This window comes from Pleuronectes platessa, chromosome 1, assembly GCF_947347685.1.
Source record: "Pleuronectes platessa chromosome 1, fPlePla1.1, whole genome shotgun sequence".
In the NCBI taxonomy this organism is placed as follows: domain Eukaryota; kingdom Metazoa; phylum Chordata; class Actinopteri; order Pleuronectiformes; family Pleuronectidae; genus Pleuronectes; species Pleuronectes platessa.
Window position 1 is genome coordinate 15,002,579 of NC_070626.1, and position 20,645 is coordinate 15,023,223.

Here is a 20,645-nt window from a genome sequence, read left to right on the forward strand (position 1 = left end):
AATAATCAGCATAATTCTTTTGACAAATACACATGGTTATTCTTAATTAGTATCACACACTGTCCCCCCAGCCGCACCATGCCTCTCCACCTGAATATCACACACGCACACACAAACACAGATGTGCAGTTACACACGCGCACTTCTTCTCAGGAAGCGTGAGCAGGTAAGGATACGAACAAATGCACACTCATAAAAACTGGTAATGATAAATGTGCACAAAGTTCAAGAAGCATACATGCACACTGACCCTGTTATAAAGGCTACGCAGTAAAACACACACACACACACACACACACACACACACACACACACACACACACACACACTGTCCGGAGGACCCCTGCTGTAGCTGGGCTCACACAAAGAGGACAGAATGAGGAAATAGAAGATTGAATAGATTGCTTCGTTGCCTTCAATGCTAAGTTGTGTTGAACCATGTAAGATCTGAGGGCTCTTTAATGTATAAATTAGCACAACCTCTTCCTGTCTCTTCTCTTCTGTCCTGTCGTTGTCTCCTTTCTCTCCTTCTGTCCTGTTTACACCCCCCTCCATCTCTCTCTTGACTTCTTGCTCCTCCTCTGTTCTCTTGCATTTGGCATGATTAACTAGAGACTTTGATCATCCGCACGCACACGCTCATGCCCCTGGATCTCGCTTGACAAGAACCTTTTCCTTTCATATCTAACATTGTTCCTGTTCTATGGTCCTCATAGGTTGGTCTTTATTCAAAGCAGATGTAATAGAAAATCCACCATTAAGCAAAAGTATTTTTTGCCTTTATTGTACAATCGTTGAAAATCGCATAAATACATCCTTAACTTTCTCGATGATGCTGAAAAAAGAGAAACACAGACACTAGAAACCTAAACACCTATTGTTAAACTAAACGATAGTTAGAAAAAACCATTTAATAGCTATAAGTGATTAATCTTACAGTTCAGATGATAAATAGTCAATAATAATTTCTTTCCTGGTGCCTTTCTAAACACCCAAGGACACCCGATTATTCATCATATAAACACAAGAATATCTACAATAGCACTGGGTTACGTTCATACCTCCACCAAGTCCCAACAGTCCTCTGATGAAACCACATTTATATTCACTAGATCTGGATTTTTATTTTGATCTGCACCATATTGCAGACACTCAAAGATATCTGTCTCCTTAACATGATTTATTTCATCAAAATCCTTGAATGACTCTTGAAGAAATCAATGAAAATGCTGAATCACACCCTATCTCGCATTATTAGAGAAAACTTTTTAAAATATTAGGGAGCATAGACACCAAACACTACATCAAATGTAAAGAAAGGAATAATTTAAATGAAAACAAAGGTTCAAATGAAATTAGAGAGGCCTATAGGCAAAATGGGATGATGTTGGGAAATACAGTTCAAGTTCTGTGGTGTTCACATCCACTCTAGAGATTGCATATCGTTTGAAAATTATCATGTTATTATTTCTCAGCATACTGTGTGTTTTGTTTTGTGTGGTTGTGTGTGTGTGTGTGTGTCTGTGTGTGTCTGTGCATGTGTATGTATGAGAGAGAAATGGTTATTGAGGGAGCTGTTAATGTAATGTAATAGTAGTGTGTTTTAGTGTAACATCATTTGATTACTGTCTGTCTGCGTGGGTGTGGGTGTGTGTGTCGGTGTGTGTGTGTGTCGGTGTGTGTGTGATGCAGCGAGGAGGCCGTTAACGCAGTGTGTTTCAGTGATAAAGTGTTTGAATATATTGCCATCTAGAGGCGTGTAGCAGAGTCTCCATGCTCCTATAAAAGCTGCCAGCGCCAGATGCTGCTATTGACAATGTGCATATGTTAACCGCTTTATAGGCCACATGCCTCACATATTTCACCGGCTTTTAAGGTAGAGAGATCTCTCATTCCCGCTCACTTAATCTATCTCTCCCTTTTGCCACATCTGTCTTTTTTTTTCTCTTCCACTTTAGCTTCCTCCCCTCTTTTTATTTAACCATTCACTCAATCTCCCTCTGTCTTCCTCTCCCTCCCTCCCTTTCTCCTTTTTTATTTCCATTGTCAGTTATTAACTTACTCACTCTCTTTTGTAATTCTCTGTCCAATGTCAACTTACTTATATATACATTAATAGCAGACCCATCCCCTTTTTCGTTCTCTCTATTTCTCACTCCCTACACCCCTCTCTCTTTCTATCTTTCTCCACCACTGGTCTCTCTCTTTGTGTCCCTCCCTCCCTCTACTGACAAATAGAGGGGGATTTTTTTCGTCTTTCTCTCTCAACCCCCCCCCCCCCCCCCCCCCACCTCAGTTTTTCTTTCCTTTGTTTATAAACTAACTCACTCTACTTTTTCCTACCCCTTTTTTTGAAATTCTCTGTCCGACATCAACTTATTTTCCTACACACACACATATATATATATATATATGTGTATGTATGTCATTCTTGTGACTTTTTGTCTTTATGTGTCACTCCCTCCACCCGTCTCTCTTTCTATCATTCTCCACCCCTTGTGTGTCTCTCTTTGCGTCCCTCCCTCCCTCTCTCTCTCGACTGAGAAGTGCTGTGATTTGCAGGAGGATTTAGCTTGTGTCTAGGGGCTTATTAATCCTATTTTACTGTGGATGAAAAACATGTTGGCTCCAAGACATGAAAACTGTGAATACATGCATTTTGCTTGTTGTTCAGACAGTTCATCCTTGGTGCCACGCTACGGTGATTTGTCAGGGTTTTTCATTTGATTCCGTTTGAATTGGAGCCTTTTTGATCCTCTCGCCGCTGCATTGAAGAGGGTTACCAGTTAATCTCTTTACATATGCTCGCTTATGTGAAAGCGTACAGTCCTGAACAGACAATTAAGAAATAAAAAAAAAACTGCAGAGTCAACATATATAAAAAATATAGCCTCCTATGGTGTGCAGTCATACACATAAAAACATCAGTCTCATACCTAATTCAAAGCTCACAGTCATAAACAAATCCTGGAGCCGAGTGCTCCCTGACTACCATGTCATCACACACCAGGGCCTTTTGAACCAACAGTGTGTCTCTTATCAATTAGTAAATGTTGTTCCCACTGCATCACACACACGTACACACACACTACTCTGCGTGTGCCAGGGCGTTGGGCTGGGTCCCACGGCCTAAAGCTACTGGCAGACACACTGCGTTTGTGTATCTTTGTGTGTGTCTGATATGAAAGGGTGCATGTGTAACATAAAACACCCGTTGTGGAAGCTTTGAATTCACCCATAAGGGACAGCTGCCTGCCTGCCAGTCTCTCTGTCTATGCCACTTTTCTGGTGTCTACTTACTTTACCATGACAGAGCCTGGATGTTGAAATGTTGATATCACAACTCCCATGTCATGTCATCTTAGCGCGCCATTGTCTCACTGTTCTTTCATTCCCCCCATTTTAATGAGTAATGTTCTGGTTTTATTCATGCAGGGTTTGTTTGTGGAACTAATTTCCTGACGCTCCTCTCGTGCTGGCGAATAATTCCCAATTTCAATTTCTCTCTTTTTAACTCTTGCATGATCATTCCTTTGTCTCCCCACTTTTCTGTCCTTCTCCTTATTCCTATCACCATCTAATCCCTCTCTCTTACTTTCCCCTTTTGTCTTCTTCTCTTTCCTTTCACTCATTCAATCCCTCTTTTTTTGTTTCTCTGTTTTCTCTCAGGGTTCAGTCTTCGAAGCGACAGTCTACGGTTTTGACCCATACAGTCAGTATAGTCTTCGAGTGGAGGCTGTGAATGGGGCAGGTAGGTTCAATATGATCAGCAGCTTATTTTAAAACATCGGGGATACATAATATCAGCACCAGCCACTGAACCAGTCCACTGAGTCCAGATGTGTAACCCTTCAGGCAGTGTGTCCAGTCCTTGGGTCGGCATTAGGACCCTGGAGGCTTCTCCAGCTGGCCTGGCTAACTTCGCCGTGGAGCAGCGGGAGCAGGGTAGAGCGTTACTGCTGAGCTGGGATCAACCACATGCTCCGAATGGAGTCATCACGGTACATGTAACACAACAAATACAGGGAGCATATAAAAGTGATGTGGGGCATGGTGCTCCTCAGATATTACCAGTATAGTAGAAGATACAGTAGTAACAGTACATTTACTTTGTTACTGTACTTCAGTACATTTGTCATATATCTGAACTTATTTAAGTAGATTTATTTACAGGTACTTGTCAATTTTACTCCATTACACATGTAAGCAAATATCTGTACTTTCTACTGCACAAGATTTACACAAAGTATTGTGTTACATTTTCTAATTTTTTTTTTAAATATCTTTAAAGTAATCAATAGAATGGAATCAGGAGAAACCACTGGTAGTGTGGTAGATGATAGCAAATGCGCAAATGTATCAGTGGCAAACCTTCGCCTCCAGGTCATATCCAATCTGTGTGAACTAAGCGGTGAATAAAACATTTGCTTTCTGTGGCGAGGCAAATTAACATGGAGTTCAACTTTCATTCACATTTTTGTGACCCTGAGGGAATAGGGCCCCACTTTAAAAATTAAATGTGCTACGTTTATTTGAGTATATCACATAGATATCAATAATAAAAAGAAACAGTAGAAAACAAGTGCACTCATGGGTTATCAATTTAAAATATTCGGTATTATTATCATTATTATGTATATGGTCACAGTTCACTTATATGATGATACACACTTTCTGCACAGCAACAGACCTACAGCTGAAATTACATCAGTCAAAGAGACACACTTCCCTGATGTGTCTCCAAACCCACCTACTTTACCTCCTCTCCCATCACTCTTGATACGTCTCTTCCCTGCTTTCCCTCTCCTCCTCTCCAGATGTACAACTTGTACAGTGAGGGAAACCTGGAGTTCAGCGGCCTGTCACGCAGCTTCCTGTTTCGACGTTTGGAGCCGTGGACTGTTTACGCATTGACTCTTGAAGCTTGTACCTCAGCGGGTTGCACACACACCCCTCCTCAGCACGTCACCACCGCAGCTGCTCCACCTGCTTCCCAGCCTCCCCCCAAGCCTCTCTTCGTTGGCCCAGACCGCGTGTCACTCAGCTGGGGACCTCCCACCCAGCCCAATGGGCCGATTGGAGAGTATTTCTTACTTGGGAGAAGTCAGGAAGAAGTGGGGCAGGGAAGAAGTAATGAAGAGGGTATTGAAAGGGGAAAGGTGGGTGACCATCATGACACGTCTCTGAGGATACATGCGGTGATATTCAAGTTTACAGGTCATTTGTAATTCAGATAGAGATAGAATACACAGGAGCTCCCCACCAAATTAAGCAGTTGTGCTAAAGCTTGGTTCTGTACTCATAACGGATAAAGATGTTGTGTTAAAACAAAGAAAATATTTCAAAGGGGTCAGTATGTCTTGGTTTTCAGTTTGATTTTCACCCTTGTCTCCAACAGGTTCTCTTCAGAGAATCATCCCCACAACAGACTGAAACCTTCTCTTACACGGTGACTGGATTACGTCCCTGGACTCGGTATGAGTTCAGTGTCCGTACTCACAACCCCGCTGGCAACACCAGCAGCCCCTGGGTAACTGTAGCAACCAGACAGGCCCCCCCTCGTGGCCTGGCCCCTCCATCAGTGAGCCACCTCCAAGGTCAGCCCACTCAGCTGTTGGTCTCATGGACTCTTCCTTTAGAGCCCAACGGGGTTCTTCAGTCTTACAGGATTCAGAGGAACAACGTCAGTTTCTCATTCAGTTTTGACCCGACTGTGCTCAGCTACACCGATGAAGACCTCCTGCCTTTTACAGCATACAGGTACTGCTTGTTCTATTGCTGCATCTGAGGAACCAAAGCAAACAAATATGTGTATAAACTTTCATTCTGTTCTGTTCTGCAGCTACTCAGTTGTAGCCTGTACATCGGAGGGATGCATCACCAGCCCTCGTACAAACATCACAACCTTAGAGGCTCCGCCCGCCACAGTGGAAGCTCCCACAGTGGACGCCATGACATCCATCAGTATAAACATTTCCTGGAGCAAACCACTGACACAGAACGGAGAGGTTACACAATATGTGCTGAAACTGAACAGCCATGAGGTTTACCGTGGGAGAGACCAGAATACAGTGTTGTCAGATCTGCTGCCTCACACTACCTATCAGCTGCTTCTGTTGGCTTGTACCAGCGGTGGGTGTACCACCAGCGCCACAGTGTCTGCTGTAACTGAGGAGGCCCCGCCCACTGGACTGGATGCCCCGACTCTCAAGGTGTCTTTTTTATTTTTGACCCCAACACTCTGTGTGCAATACTTAGATCTGTGGATTTCAATCCACATTGGATAAAAGTTAACTGGATTTATTTTACAGCACTTTCTATCGCTCTGTCATATATCATTCACACAACCCCTAAACTCCTCAAACCTGAGGACTCAGGTGCTGGCGAAGCAGGGGATCAAACTACCGACTCTATGTAGACAACAGAGCTTTACAAATGCACACCTCAGTTGGCAGTTGAAACTGATGCAGACTAATGCAACAGTCAATACATCTTGCATAAAGTTATAATGTTCAGTTTTTGTTAAAACTCTTTTTCAGAGATTTTGAAATTAGAAGTTGTCTGTGTTTGTGTTATATTGCCTGATATCCTGAAATGGGATAAAAAAAAAAAAATCAAATCAAAGTTTATTTACATAGGAACATGCTGTACACAATGTAGTTAAGAGGCAGAACAATAGTATGGCCAGTAAAGTGACATCAGGAGTAAAGGGCACAAATAATCGAGTAGGCAAAAATAAAGACTGACAGGAAGCCAATGCAGGAATATTTTTACTGGTGCCTGTAAAGTGTCTCTCTGCACCAGCTGAACAAAGACTGGTCAGTACCAAGGTACAGTGAGGTAGAATAACAATAGAAACAGCTGGCAGCTCAACAGCGCTTTAAACTGCAGCCTCCAAAATGATCCTACAGTTAAATTGTCACCTATTATAATTACAATTTCCATGAAGGTAGGATTATATATATATATTGATGTTCTGTTTGGTGTACCTAATAAACTGACAACAGAGTGACCACTAGTCTTTTCATTGTGATTTAATCATCATATTGTATTTTCTTTTTCAGGTCACTGGCCCAGAGTCAGTGGAGATTACCTGGAGACCACCAGAGCACCCTAATGGCGTAATCTCAGGGTACGAACTCTGCAGAGATGGGGAAGTAATCTACGTTGGCTCGGAGACACATTACCACGACTTCACCCTTCTGCCAAACGTGGAGTACAGCTACGTTCTCCGATCCAACAACAGCAGAGGGACAGTGAGCAGCGCCGCAAACTCAGCAAAGACCCATCCGTCATCTCCCTCTGGTGTAGGTCTCCCCACACTGACGCCTCTGGGACCAAGCCAGGTGGGTCATTCACGAGTAACAGCTGAATCATAAAATGATTAAAGCGGACGTTTACCTTGGTACTATCTTTAAAGTTTTATGCTCTGTTGTATGTCTTTCCAGGTGAGAGTGGAGTGGAGTTCTCCAGGGCGTCCTAATGGAGAGATTGTGAGTTACACTGTTTATCAAAGAGATCCAGTGCAGGTGAGCATCAACAGCACTGTGTTCACTCCAGAGGATCGTGCCTTCTCTGACCGACACACCCCTCTGCATGGACTGGCCCCTTACCACAGGTCAGTCAAACCACAATTCACCACAGGTTGCTCTTATGTCATTATGAAGGTAGATATATGTGTAGATTATGTTGTTGGTTTTCAATTTTATGAAAATTGTGTAAATTTGGCCCATTTATTATTGATTTTTTATTCATGTATCAGCCTAAAATGGTGGAGAAACAGGTTTAAAAGCAAATATTCAGTTTCACATTTCCCTGTGTAGTAAGAGCTGCATAAAGGAAAATATAGGGGAGAGATCAGAGATAAGAATGAGCAACAAGGAAGGGAACAGAGTGCCACCTCTTGGTGACAAAAAGCACTGCTTGGTCAGGTAATACCAGTGCCATTATATTAAATTAGTAACCTAGGTTCTCTTAAAAACCTGTCAAACCATAATATATTTAGATGGTTTGATTCAACATATCTTTTAAATAATTACACTGAAAGTGAACTGAAGTAAAAATGTTAAGTTTTAGTTACTTTGGTTTTTAAAGGGAAGAATCAAAGAAGGAAAACATAATAACCCCCAAAAAATCCCATATGTCTTCTCAGGGATGCATCAAATTTCACCGCAAACACTGGAGCAAATAAAATTAGAAATCTGCCTCAAGACAAAATGCATTGTCTTCTCTCACTGGCTTGCATCATTTGTTTTCTATATGAAAAATTATTATACACACATACAAAAACATGCATATTATTATTATTATTTACTCCTGATATGGTTTGGTGATTTATACATTATCTGTTCGATGGTTGTTTTTTTGCAAGTTACAGGTAGATGGATGTCAACCATTGTGTGTGTGCGTGTGCGTGTAGGTATGAGGTGAGGATAGAGGCGTGCACAGCGCTTGGCTGCTCCTCCAGTGACTGGTCATCCGTAGTCACTCTGGAGGCTCCCCCTGCTGGACAGGCAGCGCCACTGTTAGACCTGCAGCCTGACAAACACAGCGGACTGCTGACCACCTTTCTGCTCACCTGGTCCCCACCAGCTCAGCCAAATGGTAGAGTCCTTCATTATGAGGTGTACCGCAAGCTGGATCATACCACTGATACCAACAGAAGTGAAGGGGCAACACTTGTGTACAGGAATGTTTCCACTTCATACAAGGATGAAGAACTCCAGCCATACACTCTACACGATTATCAGGTATAATGCTTTGTGTATGTAGATGTGAGTGTGTTTAGAGAAGCTAACATAATTTAATGCTTTATTACTACTAATAACAATAATAACATTATTTGAATTGCACTTATCTCAAAAAAGGTTACAAAGAGCTTTACAAAATCCATGCTAAAAAATGTATGAACTAAATTAAAAGGTATTCAATTTTGCTCAATTTTAAGATCCCAAATCATAACATTTTAAAGGGATAGTTCACCCAAAAATGGAAATGCACTCAATATCTACTCACCACTATGTGTGTTTAATTCCACAAAACACTTCTGGAGGATCAGGTCATTTCCACTGTCTTTTAAGCCTAAATATCTGCTGATATCTTCCTACAAGGTGCATTCATGGACCATCAAACATGCTAACCTACGCTAGCTTAGCCACTACCAGTGGACTTTTAGGTTTAAATCAAGGTGTAAATGACATCAGACAAGCAGTATTTACTTCAATTCTATTGGATTGTGCTCTAACAAAGTTAACCCTGAGAATCCAGAAGTGTTTTGTGGACTCAACCACTTCAGCCACCCCTCTATCAGCATAGTGGTGAGTAGACTGAATTTTCATTTCTGGGTGAACTATCCTTTTAAGGTCGAGACCTTAACATTTATAGAGAAACCCAACAGTTCCCACAATGAGCAAGCACTTTGGCAACTGTGGATATGATGCCACTGGAGCTTTCAGTAGATACAACTTTTTTTATTTATATTCGATAGGACAAAAAGCTGGGATAATGCAGATCGAGAGCATGTGGACTTGTTTTCCAAGTTCATGGAAATTGTTAATTTTGAAAAAAACAAAAAGGAGCAAGTGGTAAGGGAGTAAAAATGAACTTAAATAACTCTGATAGCAATTAATACATTTATTCATTTATATGTTAGTCTGATGGAAATATTCACTCCTTTTATGTTCTGCATTTGACATGACAACAAAAATGGAGATGTTTTATTGTGATCTGTGAACCTCATTCTGAGATCTGATGTGACTGACAGATCAGAAGATGTGTCCTGTTTTCACAATTAAATGCTTTCCAGAAGTGCAGACACACACACACACACACACACACACACACGTACACACACGTACACACAAGCCAAGTAATCAGACAGGTGTTAAATGGAAGGGGTCCATATTTATGCTGTTGTGTTGTGCATTGCTACACTAATTGACAGGCTAGCCCTTTGGAAGTAACAATAACATTAGTATTCCTGCCTGTCAGACATACGAGCCGAGGCCAGAGAACCTGTGTAATTGATTGAGTTTGCCTGATTGTGGTGCCGTCTTTATTTACGAGGGTCCTAATTTATGACAGAGGGAGGGAGGGAGGAGCTTTGGGAGATGACGGGCGGGCAACAGAGCCATTAATCACTGAGCCCTCAGAGCACCCACTTCCTGATTACCAGCCAGCCAATCGAATTAACTGTTAGCCCCCATGGTAACAGAGCTTGTATTGGAAAGACCTTTTAATGGTGACCGCTACATGTCCCCTGAGGCTTTGCCAGTGGGGTACGTGGACAAGGTGCTGGTATGTGTTTGTTGTGCATGATCACGTGTGTACACAGCGTGTTTGTGTGTGTGCAGGTCAACATATGTGTGAAGTGTAGAAACTGTAAACACTGAAGTTACTCTCCTTGCTATTTTGAAGCAGCACGTTATATTTTCTCAGTGAATCTGTCGATCTACGGCGCGATCTATCTGCCTGCCTTTATTTTTTATTTAGCTGTTTATCTGTCTGTGTTCCTCTCTGGCTCACATCCTTTCTCTCCCCATGTTTCAGGCATACACAAGGACGATAAGTCAGTTCAGTTTAGCACACCACAGTGCAGAGAGAGAAATCATATTAGGCTAATTACACTGGGTCATAAGCTCCTATTGACAGCTTTATGCTTGGTTTTAATTACTGCCCACTTTCACACAACTTAGCCCCTTCACCCCAAGTAGATGCACCCGCCAAGTAGCTGTGTCGGCCTATCAAATCAAGTCCGCAGTCCGGGCATCCAATAAAAAGGCTTGAATACTGTCTGGAAGTTTCCTGTAGTGGATTGTTGCCATGGTGGCTCATTCGCTGCCATAGCAGCTAACAGGGTATATTTTTATTTTGTGTCTAATAAGCCAAATCATGGCCCAATAGGAGAGGAGCGGAGAGAAAGCAGTAAAATGTCTGTCGATGATATAAGGATGAAGAGATGAGTTCTACCTTTCAGCGCTGGATCAAGGGCAAGGTGATCTGGGCTGACTTTAGTTTTGAACTTTTTCTCTGTGTTTGGTTTTTGTGCCACAAACTTCTTAATCAAGCACACAGCCCTGCGTCATGTTGGGGTTTGGACTGTGTTGCTACCAGGGGAAGAACATGGTTGTCGCTGGGTAGAAATATTTTATTGCTGCAAGTTATAACTTTTACGATGGCAGAGGCAAATGTAATTGAAAATCTTTAAAGCAACAAGTCAAGTCAGAGTTCTTGTGTAAAAACCTCATGATGTGTGTTGTATAAAACTTTTATTTCACCTGATGCTGAAGAATGTTTAACTAGACATGTTGTGCCCTTCACAAGGGATCCGTGCTTTTAATGTTCTGCTAATGTGATTACAATAACAACAATAGCTTGTTGATCAAAGGTTACAATCAAGACGTAGTTGACATAATTACTGTTTAACTAATTATTAAACATACATACACATACAAACTAAAAATGCAACTCGGATCTCTCAGTTATTTAGGGGCCAGAATCACCTAAACTTCATATTTGTGTTGTATTATGACCAAAATCAACTATAGTTTGATGACAAACAAATATGTTTCAATAGTAAACTGTTCTTCATACGAAAACCGCAGGCTCATCTCGCTCCTCTGTTATCCGCTGCACACTTTGACCTTTTCTCATATGAGTGACAGGATGCCCTTTACCTGACATACCCTCTTCCTTTCAATCCCTTGCCCCCTCCTTCTCACTTCTCTGCACCTGTTCTTTCCCTCATTCTTCTTCTTCCTGCCACCATCAGATCCTGGTCCTGTGTCACACTGCTCAGACTGTTGGAATAGATTTATATGCACCATAAGGAGCATCAGAATCAACTTTTTGTGTCTTATATGTCTTAATAATGAAATACAGATCAAGCCAATGTTGTTGATTTGTTTTGGAATTTGAACCACCACCCACTAAAGTCAAATAGTTTGCACTTGTGTCGTCTGTCTAACCAACATGCACAGTTTCAAAATAATCTGATTTCCAGAACTCAAACTATCTCAGTTAAAGTTCATTAATGAAAATTATAAACATTTTCCTGATCTCTCTCTTTGCGTCTTGTCTAATCTTCCTCCCATCCTCCTCCTCACCATCCCCTCTCTCTCCATCCTCCCCCTCTTCTTTCCCCTCTCCCGTCTCTGTCCATCTGTGCTGTCACTTAGATCAATCAGTCTGATTGATCACAGCCTAATTGACTATTATTGAGGTTAATTCAACTCTTAACACACTTTCGAGCACATGCATGCACGCGCAGAGTTCGCGATCACGGCCACAAACAATAAACCGCAAACACACGGACACACACTTTCAAGACGAGAGCTCGGACCCATCCATCTGCCATCCGCACTACTTCTGACAGGCTACAGATGACTTACACATGCAAATCTCCACCCGGCCTGACCCTGTGCTGTGTACACCCTCTAATTATACCCAACACAAGCACGTAAATAAGATTACTGTGTGTGTGTGTGTGTGTGTGTGTGCGTCTGTGCGTGTGTTTGTGTGTGTGTGTGTGTGAATGAATAACTCCTTGATGAAGGTGAAAAGTAATTGTCATGCCAGATATGGTGGTGCTGGGTTGCATGGTGAAAAGGTTTTGCTCTCACTGCTGATGGTGGTTTTGATGGATGGTCCAATGAATTGGCTTCTATCCTGTTGTTGGTCTGGTGGATTCTGGGTAATTAAGAGAAGTCTTCATCATTAAGACTTAATAAATCTTAAATCTTGTGACCGAGGAAAGTAAAAGTTTCTCTGCCTCTCACTTTCTGTTCCCTCTGCATTGTTTTCCTGTCACTTCATGATATTAATGACTCATATGAGGTTTTGACCAACAGGTGTGGGCAGTGAATTCAGCCGGTCGCACCGACAGTCCGTGGACCAATGGGAGGACGGGACCTGCTCCACCTGAGGGTGTAGGCCCACCCATTTTCCTACGTGTTTCAGCCACATCAGCAGCGCTGGTCATTCATCCTCCAGCTCGACCCAATGGGATTATTAGCCTTTACAAAGTGTTCTCACTGAGCCACAAAAACCACACGCTGGTAAATAACAGACCACTATTACTAAGTTTTGAGGAGTCATCTCTGTCTTCTCCTCCTGTTTCTGTGATCACTCCCTCTTTCTTTCCTGCTATATCCTCTTCCTCCCTGGTGTTAACAGACTTCACATATAAACTAACCTCACCATCATTTTCTTGCAGCTCTCAGAGGGAACGTCCCATCAGCAGACCCTCCATGGTTTACAGCCTTACACCCAGTACGGGGTAGGAGTGGAGGCCTGCACCTGTTATCAGGTAATAGCACTACAATGAAGGGTACTGTGCAATATGTTCTGAAGTAATATACACAGCTGTACTTGTTCATGAAAGTAATATCGTATCTGGTCTTATTTTGGAAACATTGTGCGCTAGACTAGTATTTCCAAATTAGTAAAAAAGTAGTTTTTATATAGTTGGATTAATGCGATATTCAGTTTACATTAGAGTGCGACTGTGGACGTAATTTTCTGTCTGAATCCAAGCCAGAGAGAAAACTAACTCAGCCCAACCAAACACGACAGGCTTTTTGTTTTTTGTGTCCAAACCTGACTGAAGCCCAAATATCATTTCAAAATGTTTTCCCAAACGCAGCCCGACTCAACGACTCAGGTCAGGTATCCACACTCTAGTTTAGAGGTGTGGTTTGCAGTCACATCTTTCTGGGATAGAAAGAATTGTCCGTATTTTGCAGCTCTTCAATGAGTTACTTAGGGAGAAGAAGAGTACTTCCACTTTAGTAATAGTTATATTGGGTCATATTGAATGCAGTTGTGTGTGTTTTCCTTCATAGTAACATTTATACTATAATAAACGTAAGGCCATATATTGTGTCTATTTTTTTTTTCTTTATTACTTCCGCCAGGATACTGAAGTTGTACATTCAATAATACTGTAGCTAAAATGTCTGATTTAAACATCTGCCAGTGCTGTAGTCAGGGTCCTGTGAGTGCGCTCTACACCTTGGCTGCACCCCCAGCCCACCAGCCCCCTCCTCGTCCCATCACACTGACCTCTCGCTCCGTCCAGCTGGACTGGGACGAGCCCCTGGCGCCTAATGGAGTCATTGAGAGGTGAGGAGACGAGGGATTATCAGTATTATCATTGTTATTAATTGTATTATTATTTTCAATATTATAACTATAGTTATCTTCATCACCCACCTGGCCTCACCTTCACTCTCTCTCTCTCTCTCTGTTTCCAGCTGTGAGCTACATCTCAGATCACCGTGTCCGCAGCCCCCCCAGCCAGTCCCCCTCCCATGCACTGACGCACCAGTTGAAATCTGTTACTTCGGTAAAAGGCGAAGCTACAATGTAACAGGTGAGTTCATTTTAATGTCAAGTACAGATATTTTATATTCAATTCTTGCTGACAACATAGACTGATAATAAATATGTATGATATGAGTGCTGCCCAAAAGTGAAGCCAAAGTTTCACGATCGCCACCTGGTGGTTGTCTGCAGTAAAGGTCATAAATCTAGCATCCTCCGTGTTAAGGGATTTGTCCAAAGTCAAAGTACATGCCAGATAAATTATTCTCAGAGATTGTTTCTGTCATTTTAAAGGACTTTTCTTTACCTTACAATAGGCCCTTTATATTTAAATACTTTAATTACCGTCTACTGATGACACCAAGATGTCCTGACACTCTTAACAGTAAAAATATAAGCGTATGTACCAAATGTGCAATGAAATGTCACTGTCATAAAAGACGGAATTAAATATGACCAGTATAACATAATAAAAAGTTTAAACACAGTAAAGTCAGGATTCAAAGTAGCGAGTGACTCCTTAATGATAGAGAGCACAGGATGTACTAAATCCAATGGGGCATCTATGAAGACAAATGTAACCAAGCTTTCTAGAGAGGATAACAGTAGAACATTAGCCTTCTTCAAAGTAGGATCAAAGATTATTCCACCATCTAATATGCACTTGGTTGCTTGCATGTCTTTATATGTTCTGTATGAATAAACTGTAACTGTGCAGGTCTGCAGCCGTACTCCACCTATGAGCTGAGAGCTGCCTGCTTCAACAACATGGGCAGCACCGCCTCCAACTGGACGAATGTCACCACGCTCAGTGAAGGTAACAGACTCGTGAAATCCCCCAGCCCTCACAGGTCACCAGTCATGACCGACATGAAATCACATCCAAAGTTTCTCTTACCCTCCCCCCCCCCCCCCCCTCCCTCCCTCTCTCTCTCTCCCTCCCTCCCTCCCTCCAGCCCCCCAGTACGTGTCTCCGTTCTCTGTGGACAGTAACCTGACAGTCATTTGGCTCTACTGGGCGGGGTCCTTCTCTCTCAACGGGTACCTGAAGGAGTACAGTGTGACTGAGAGCCGGCTGAGGGTCTATACCGGCTTCTACAGCTATCTCCATGTTCCACGCACATCGCAGAAAAGTGAGAGCACACACACAAATGTACACGCATGGACATGTTCTCCACCTCAAAAGACGGATAATACAGTTTGAGAAATACACAGTCAGACAGTATGTGCTGCTGCTGTCAACTAAAGCAACTGTAACAAGTAAACACGTAAACATGAAATATACTCCCCATATAAACACAGATATAACTCCACTGTGACCCCGAAGCATCCAACTTTGCTTAATATGATTGATTAACTCCTTCCAGTCCTTAAGCATTAGCACAGTTACCATTAAAGGATGAAATATTGTTTGAATTAATTAGCTTTGCCAGACCAGTACATAGGTCATGTAACAGTTATGGCCAATAAGCTTCTAATATCATGAACCTATATCGTAAATCACATTTGAGAGTGTTTTTAAGTTGAGTCACAAATTTCCTCCCTCCATAATATAAGAATTCATTCGATTGGCTTTCATATTGATCATTGAGATTCATTGTTTTGGGAGTTACATCACTGATGATAATAATTATAGTAAACTTCATTTATATAGCATTTTTCAAAATTCAGTTAAATGTTAGATTGAGCTTCAGCTGAGAATACTTATGTCTATCTCTCCAGTTTTCGATCAGATATTTTCCTTTTGTGTTTATGTGCATCTTCAGAGGACTGAAAGCTGTCGAGTCGTCGACTCCTAACAATGTTCTATCTTTATTTTAACCTAAATTCTTAATCCTTTTACTTAATTTGTCACTCTCCCTATCTTCTTGTCAGCTCTGTCATTTCAGGTGACGTGTACCACAAACAGCGGCAGTGTCAGCACTCCCACCATCAGATACAGCCCTGCCACAGGCCTCGGTAACACACAAACACATACACACACACACTGCTAGAGTCAATCTCAAGTAAAGAATCAACCTTACTCTATATTTTCAACAAAAAAAAGCTACATGTTCAGAAATTTGTTTAACTCGTGTTTTATTTCCACCTCTCTCTCTCTCTTCCTCCCTCTCCCTCTCTCTCTCCTTCTCCTCCTCTCCTCCTCTCCCCCCCTGCAGGGCCTCCTGAGCCTGAAGAAAGTGGTGAAGAGAGCGTCAGCATGTCAGCCAGCCCTTTTTACTCCGAGCTGTGGTTCATCCTGCTTTTATCACTGCTGGGTCTGTTCCTGTTGGCAATACTGCTGGGCCTAGTGCTCAAAAGGTATTGTTATGTAGTGTGTGGCATGGCACGAATAGAATGGAATTTCTTGTCAAATACTCTGCATGTGTTCATATAAAGCTGCATTAATTAAACTGTAATTTATGCAACTCATTCCATGTAAAAAGTCTGACAAGTTAGTTTGAACAAGAACAAAAGGCTGATTTTTGTTGATCTTATTTTCTCCTCTCCAGAGCCCTGAGGAAGAATCCATCAGCCAGAGAGCGCCCTCCGCTGGTCATGCTTAAGAAGACCAGGAAGTCTGAGGGAGAAACGTACATGGTGAGAGGAGCAAAGAGAGAGAGAGAGTGACGAGATGGTTAAAGGGGGAGACAGCAGAGACAGTAGATTGTCAGGGCTATAGAGGATGAACGCTTAGGCTCCAGGAGAGGGAAGATGAACTAGAAGAATATGTTATACTGTTTCACTAGTATTTCATTTGATTTCTAGAAATCACTAAGTTTCTCAATCAAACGTTTTCTTTTCCTGCAAATAGTACACATTTAAAATATCCTAGTTCCACCAGAGGGGGCTGAAACAACAACTGTTACTGTATAGCTGTTTGAAAATTTCATTTACACATAAATTGTTTTCTTGTTGTTTTTATGCTGATTCTGTTTGATCAAAATATTAGTTTTGACCAACATTTTTAGATGATTAGTGAGAGGCTGCAAATCTGTCTCAGCTAGAGGCCACTTTACATCTGGTCCCTGACCAAAACAAAACAATAGAAGAGAACAAAAAGAAGCATGAGTGAGCATCACCTGATACATTATGTCATACTGTAAGTACAGACATCATTGTATTTTGTCTCTCAAATAATCCATTACCAGTTAGTAACATTAACTGCTGCTCAAACAATACTACCTGCATATTTTCATGTATTTTTTCCTTTTCATGCCTCGATTTATTTCCCCCGCTTTTTTGGATTCCTTTAATTTTTCGCTTTTTGATCTTTTTATTCTTTTTAAATCCTTCTCGATCTATTTTTATTCTTTATATCTTTCCTTTAACTCTCCTTCAAAATATACCACTCTCTCTCTCTCTCTCTCTCTCTCTCTCTCTCTCTCTCTCTCTCTCTCTCTCTCTGTCCCTCAGAGGCCCTGTACTGAGTTGTGCTCTAAACATCAGCCCAGCTCTGTGCTCCTCTCCGATCGCCCCACAGTAAGATTATTTCCTGCTATTTTATTGTCAGAGACCTAAACGTTTATTTTATTGTCCCCCTGCAGTTTGACACTGTAGCAGACTGTGTTGAGATCAGCAACGTTATGCTTAAAAGCTACACTGTGTACACTGAGGTATGAGATTGTGAGTTCGTCCGGGTGCTTCCCTCCGCATGTCTCACTTGTGAGTGTGTAAAAGCATGCTTTTGTGTGTGTTTGTGTGTATTTCTCACACTGAAAAAGGTTACAATGAACCAGGCAAGTCACATGGTTTCTTTTTACAGTAGTGAGAACAGGAAGATGTATGAGAATTAATCTTACCGATTTTAAATGAATGATTCAAATACAGTGGTTGGTTTTTTTCCCATATATTTGTGTTTATTCACAAACAATAATAAGAAAATAAAAAAAAAGAAGAGGATTGACTCCCTCTCCTGTATCGTCTGAAGGTCCAGTCCTTATTGAGTAGTGCCCCCTGTTGAATGTTAACGTCATGACAATGGCACTGAATACAAATTTTAAATCAAATGTAATAATATTTAGTGTTACTTTTTGATTTTAGATGTATTCTTGCTAGGTAAAATAATCAAGGGTCTGTGCTGTGTGTTACCTAAATTTATTTGAGCTTTGAATCTTGTTTTGTTATTTGTTTGAAGAAATAGAATAATGTGTTGGTTGGAATCGCAGGGTTTTGCATGTTTTATCTCATAAACAAGATTGTATTCATCCCACACAACTGTTCACCACATTAAATGTGTTGTTGTGTTAACAACAGTAATACATCTGTCCCTCAGGGCCTGACAGACACAAAGATCATCGGCAGCAGCTCACGGTTCAGCCCCATGTCTGTCTTGCGGGTCCCCAGCCAAACAGACCTCAGTCAAGCCTACTCCCAGCATTCCCTGCACCGCAGCGTCAGCCAGCTGATTGACATGAAGTCACTGATGATAGAGGAGGAGGGAAACTGGGACAACACACTTGGACATGACTCTGGGCTGGTGAGGAAGGAAATATGTTTACATTTTATGTACAGTACAGTAGAGTAGCTCCATGTCACAAGCAGCAGTGTCACCATGAAGGGAACTCTTTTACAATCAATAATGTTAAAAAATATGTAAAGGTAGAAACCAGTAATAGCTCATATGAAAATATACCCATACAAAGAAAAAAAAATATTCAAAACATGTAATATCCTCAATACAGGTGACATATTAGTATAAAAGAGAAAATTGGACATATAATAGTAAAACAGGGAAAGAGTAGAGAGAGAGTATAGAATATATATTTTAAATACAGCAAGAATAACCGAATGTAAAAGACCTAATTTTCATTGCAGATCAGATATTTAAGAAGCTGAGCATTTCTAATTCACAGAGAATCCAATAAATGTACATTTTCATTCCACAAGATTTAACTCCAGGATATTTTATAGAAAAGTTACCTCGAAGTGAGAGTAAGGTCTGATGAAAATATTATATTTCAACATTTGATCAGTTTGCCTCATCAGGCTGTATTATGTTATTCTGTACATGTTTAACACAAGCTGATTTAGTTTGGCCCGAGAGGGACAAAGCATCTGAAGTGAATTACACTGTGCATTCAAAGAATATGTACAATCAAGATATCTACAGTGGAAAATGCTCTCTGTCCCCTTTTCACTGACTCAAGTACTGTGACTGACTATTTCCTTTCAGTACGGGGAGGAGGATGAGTTCGTGGACGCCATCAAGGCCTTAAGTTCTGTGAAAAAGGAGCACACCATGTTCACTGACACTCATCTGTAAGAGACCATCCTTCATCTGTCCAGGTATCACAGCCACTATCCAGAACTGGTTTCAAACCCAGACAGTAAAACAATCATTCAAGTGAGTCAGTGTTAGCGGAGGATGGGTAGGAGCTCTAACAGGAACTGGAAGTGTGAAAACGATTAGACATTTACAAGGATTGAAATATAAATTAGGAAGTGGGACAGTTTGAATTTAAGATAAAATCCTTTAAATAAAAAACAGACTTAAAGACCGTTTTTTTGTTTCTGTTCCACTGCAGAATTCATCTTAAACCCTAAAGAATCAGCTAATTTTAACCCACTGTGTGTGTCTGTGTGTGTGTGAGGATTATATTCCTAAAAGTGTTATATCTGAAACTGCTCAGTTTGATAACCCGAGCATTCTTTAAATGAATGACAGCTCTTCAACTGAATGATCAGGGTGTTAATATGATTCACTATCTCTGCTTGCCAACTGTTAGTGGTTTTGTTATTCAAAAAAATTGTAGAAAGATCCCATGCATTGTTGAGAATCAAACCAGACTGTAGAAATGACTTCACGTCACAGGTTTCAGTCGCCTCTTGTGCTTCAGCCAGCTGTTGTGCCTAGAAAGCTTCAACATGATGTGCAGCAATCGTCCTTTAGATGTAACGAGACAAATGGCCTTGGTGACATAGAGAAAAATGCCAACTAATGTTTTTTTTTAAAGTTTGAAATGTGGCTGGGAATCACAGATGTGCCGTCTGATTGTTGTGATTATGTGACGTGACTTTAAAGCCCATTCTGAGATTTTAAGTGATCAGTTGTGGACGTACAGTTTACATTGAATTTTAGAAAGTAGTGGACTTAATGAAGTCGAGCTTTGTAGTGAAGCTAAATGTCTAGAATCTACAGTTGTTTGTCTGTCGCCTGCCGCCTTTATTTTATATCAAGAAAACACTTGTTAATATCTTGATTCCGCAGGTTGGGTCTCCACATTGTAGATTATTTATTAGGGCAGGATGTTGAGTTTCTGTCTAATGTTGATGGGTTTGCATGTTTTTCTGAACAAAATTTAAGCTGATTGTTATAGAACCTTTTCTTTTATTACACTGGC

At 41.2% G+C, this 20,645-nt stretch overlaps 1 protein-coding gene across 1 annotated transcript in view; it reads left to right on the forward strand.

Moving 5' to 3' along the window:
* Nucleotides 1-19,678, forward strand: part of ush2a (Usher syndrome 2A (autosomal recessive, mild)) — a 189,576-nt gene extending 169,898 nt beyond the window's left edge. Inside the window, exons 73-92 of the mRNA XM_053420875.1 lie at nt 3,670-3,751; nt 3,856-4,001; nt 4,818-5,159; nt 5,399-5,760; nt 5,843-6,212; nt 7,065-7,346; nt 7,449-7,618; nt 8,420-8,750; nt 12,849-13,055; nt 13,214-13,306; nt 13,976-14,121; nt 14,253-14,371; nt 15,041-15,139; nt 15,279-15,455; nt 16,198-16,281; nt 16,482-16,623; nt 16,815-16,902; nt 17,719-17,784; nt 18,578-18,781; nt 19,478-19,678. Coding sequence (XP_053276850.1) covers nt 3,670-3,751; nt 3,856-4,001; nt 4,818-5,159; nt 5,399-5,760; nt 5,843-6,212; nt 7,065-7,346; nt 7,449-7,618; nt 8,420-8,750; nt 12,849-13,055; nt 13,214-13,306; nt 13,976-14,121; nt 14,253-14,371; nt 15,041-15,139; nt 15,279-15,455; nt 16,198-16,281; nt 16,482-16,623; nt 16,815-16,902; nt 17,719-17,784; nt 18,578-18,781; nt 19,478-19,567 — 3,600 coding nt within the window. The 3' untranslated portion in view covers nt 19,568-19,678. The remainder of the gene's footprint in view (nt 1-3,669; nt 3,752-3,855; nt 4,002-4,817; nt 5,160-5,398; nt 5,761-5,842; nt 6,213-7,064; nt 7,347-7,448; nt 7,619-8,419; nt 8,751-12,848; nt 13,056-13,213; nt 13,307-13,975; nt 14,122-14,252; nt 14,372-15,040; nt 15,140-15,278; nt 15,456-16,197; nt 16,282-16,481; nt 16,624-16,814; nt 16,903-17,718; nt 17,785-18,577; nt 18,782-19,477) is intronic.
* The last annotated feature ends 967 nt before the right edge of the window (nt 19,679-20,645 follow it).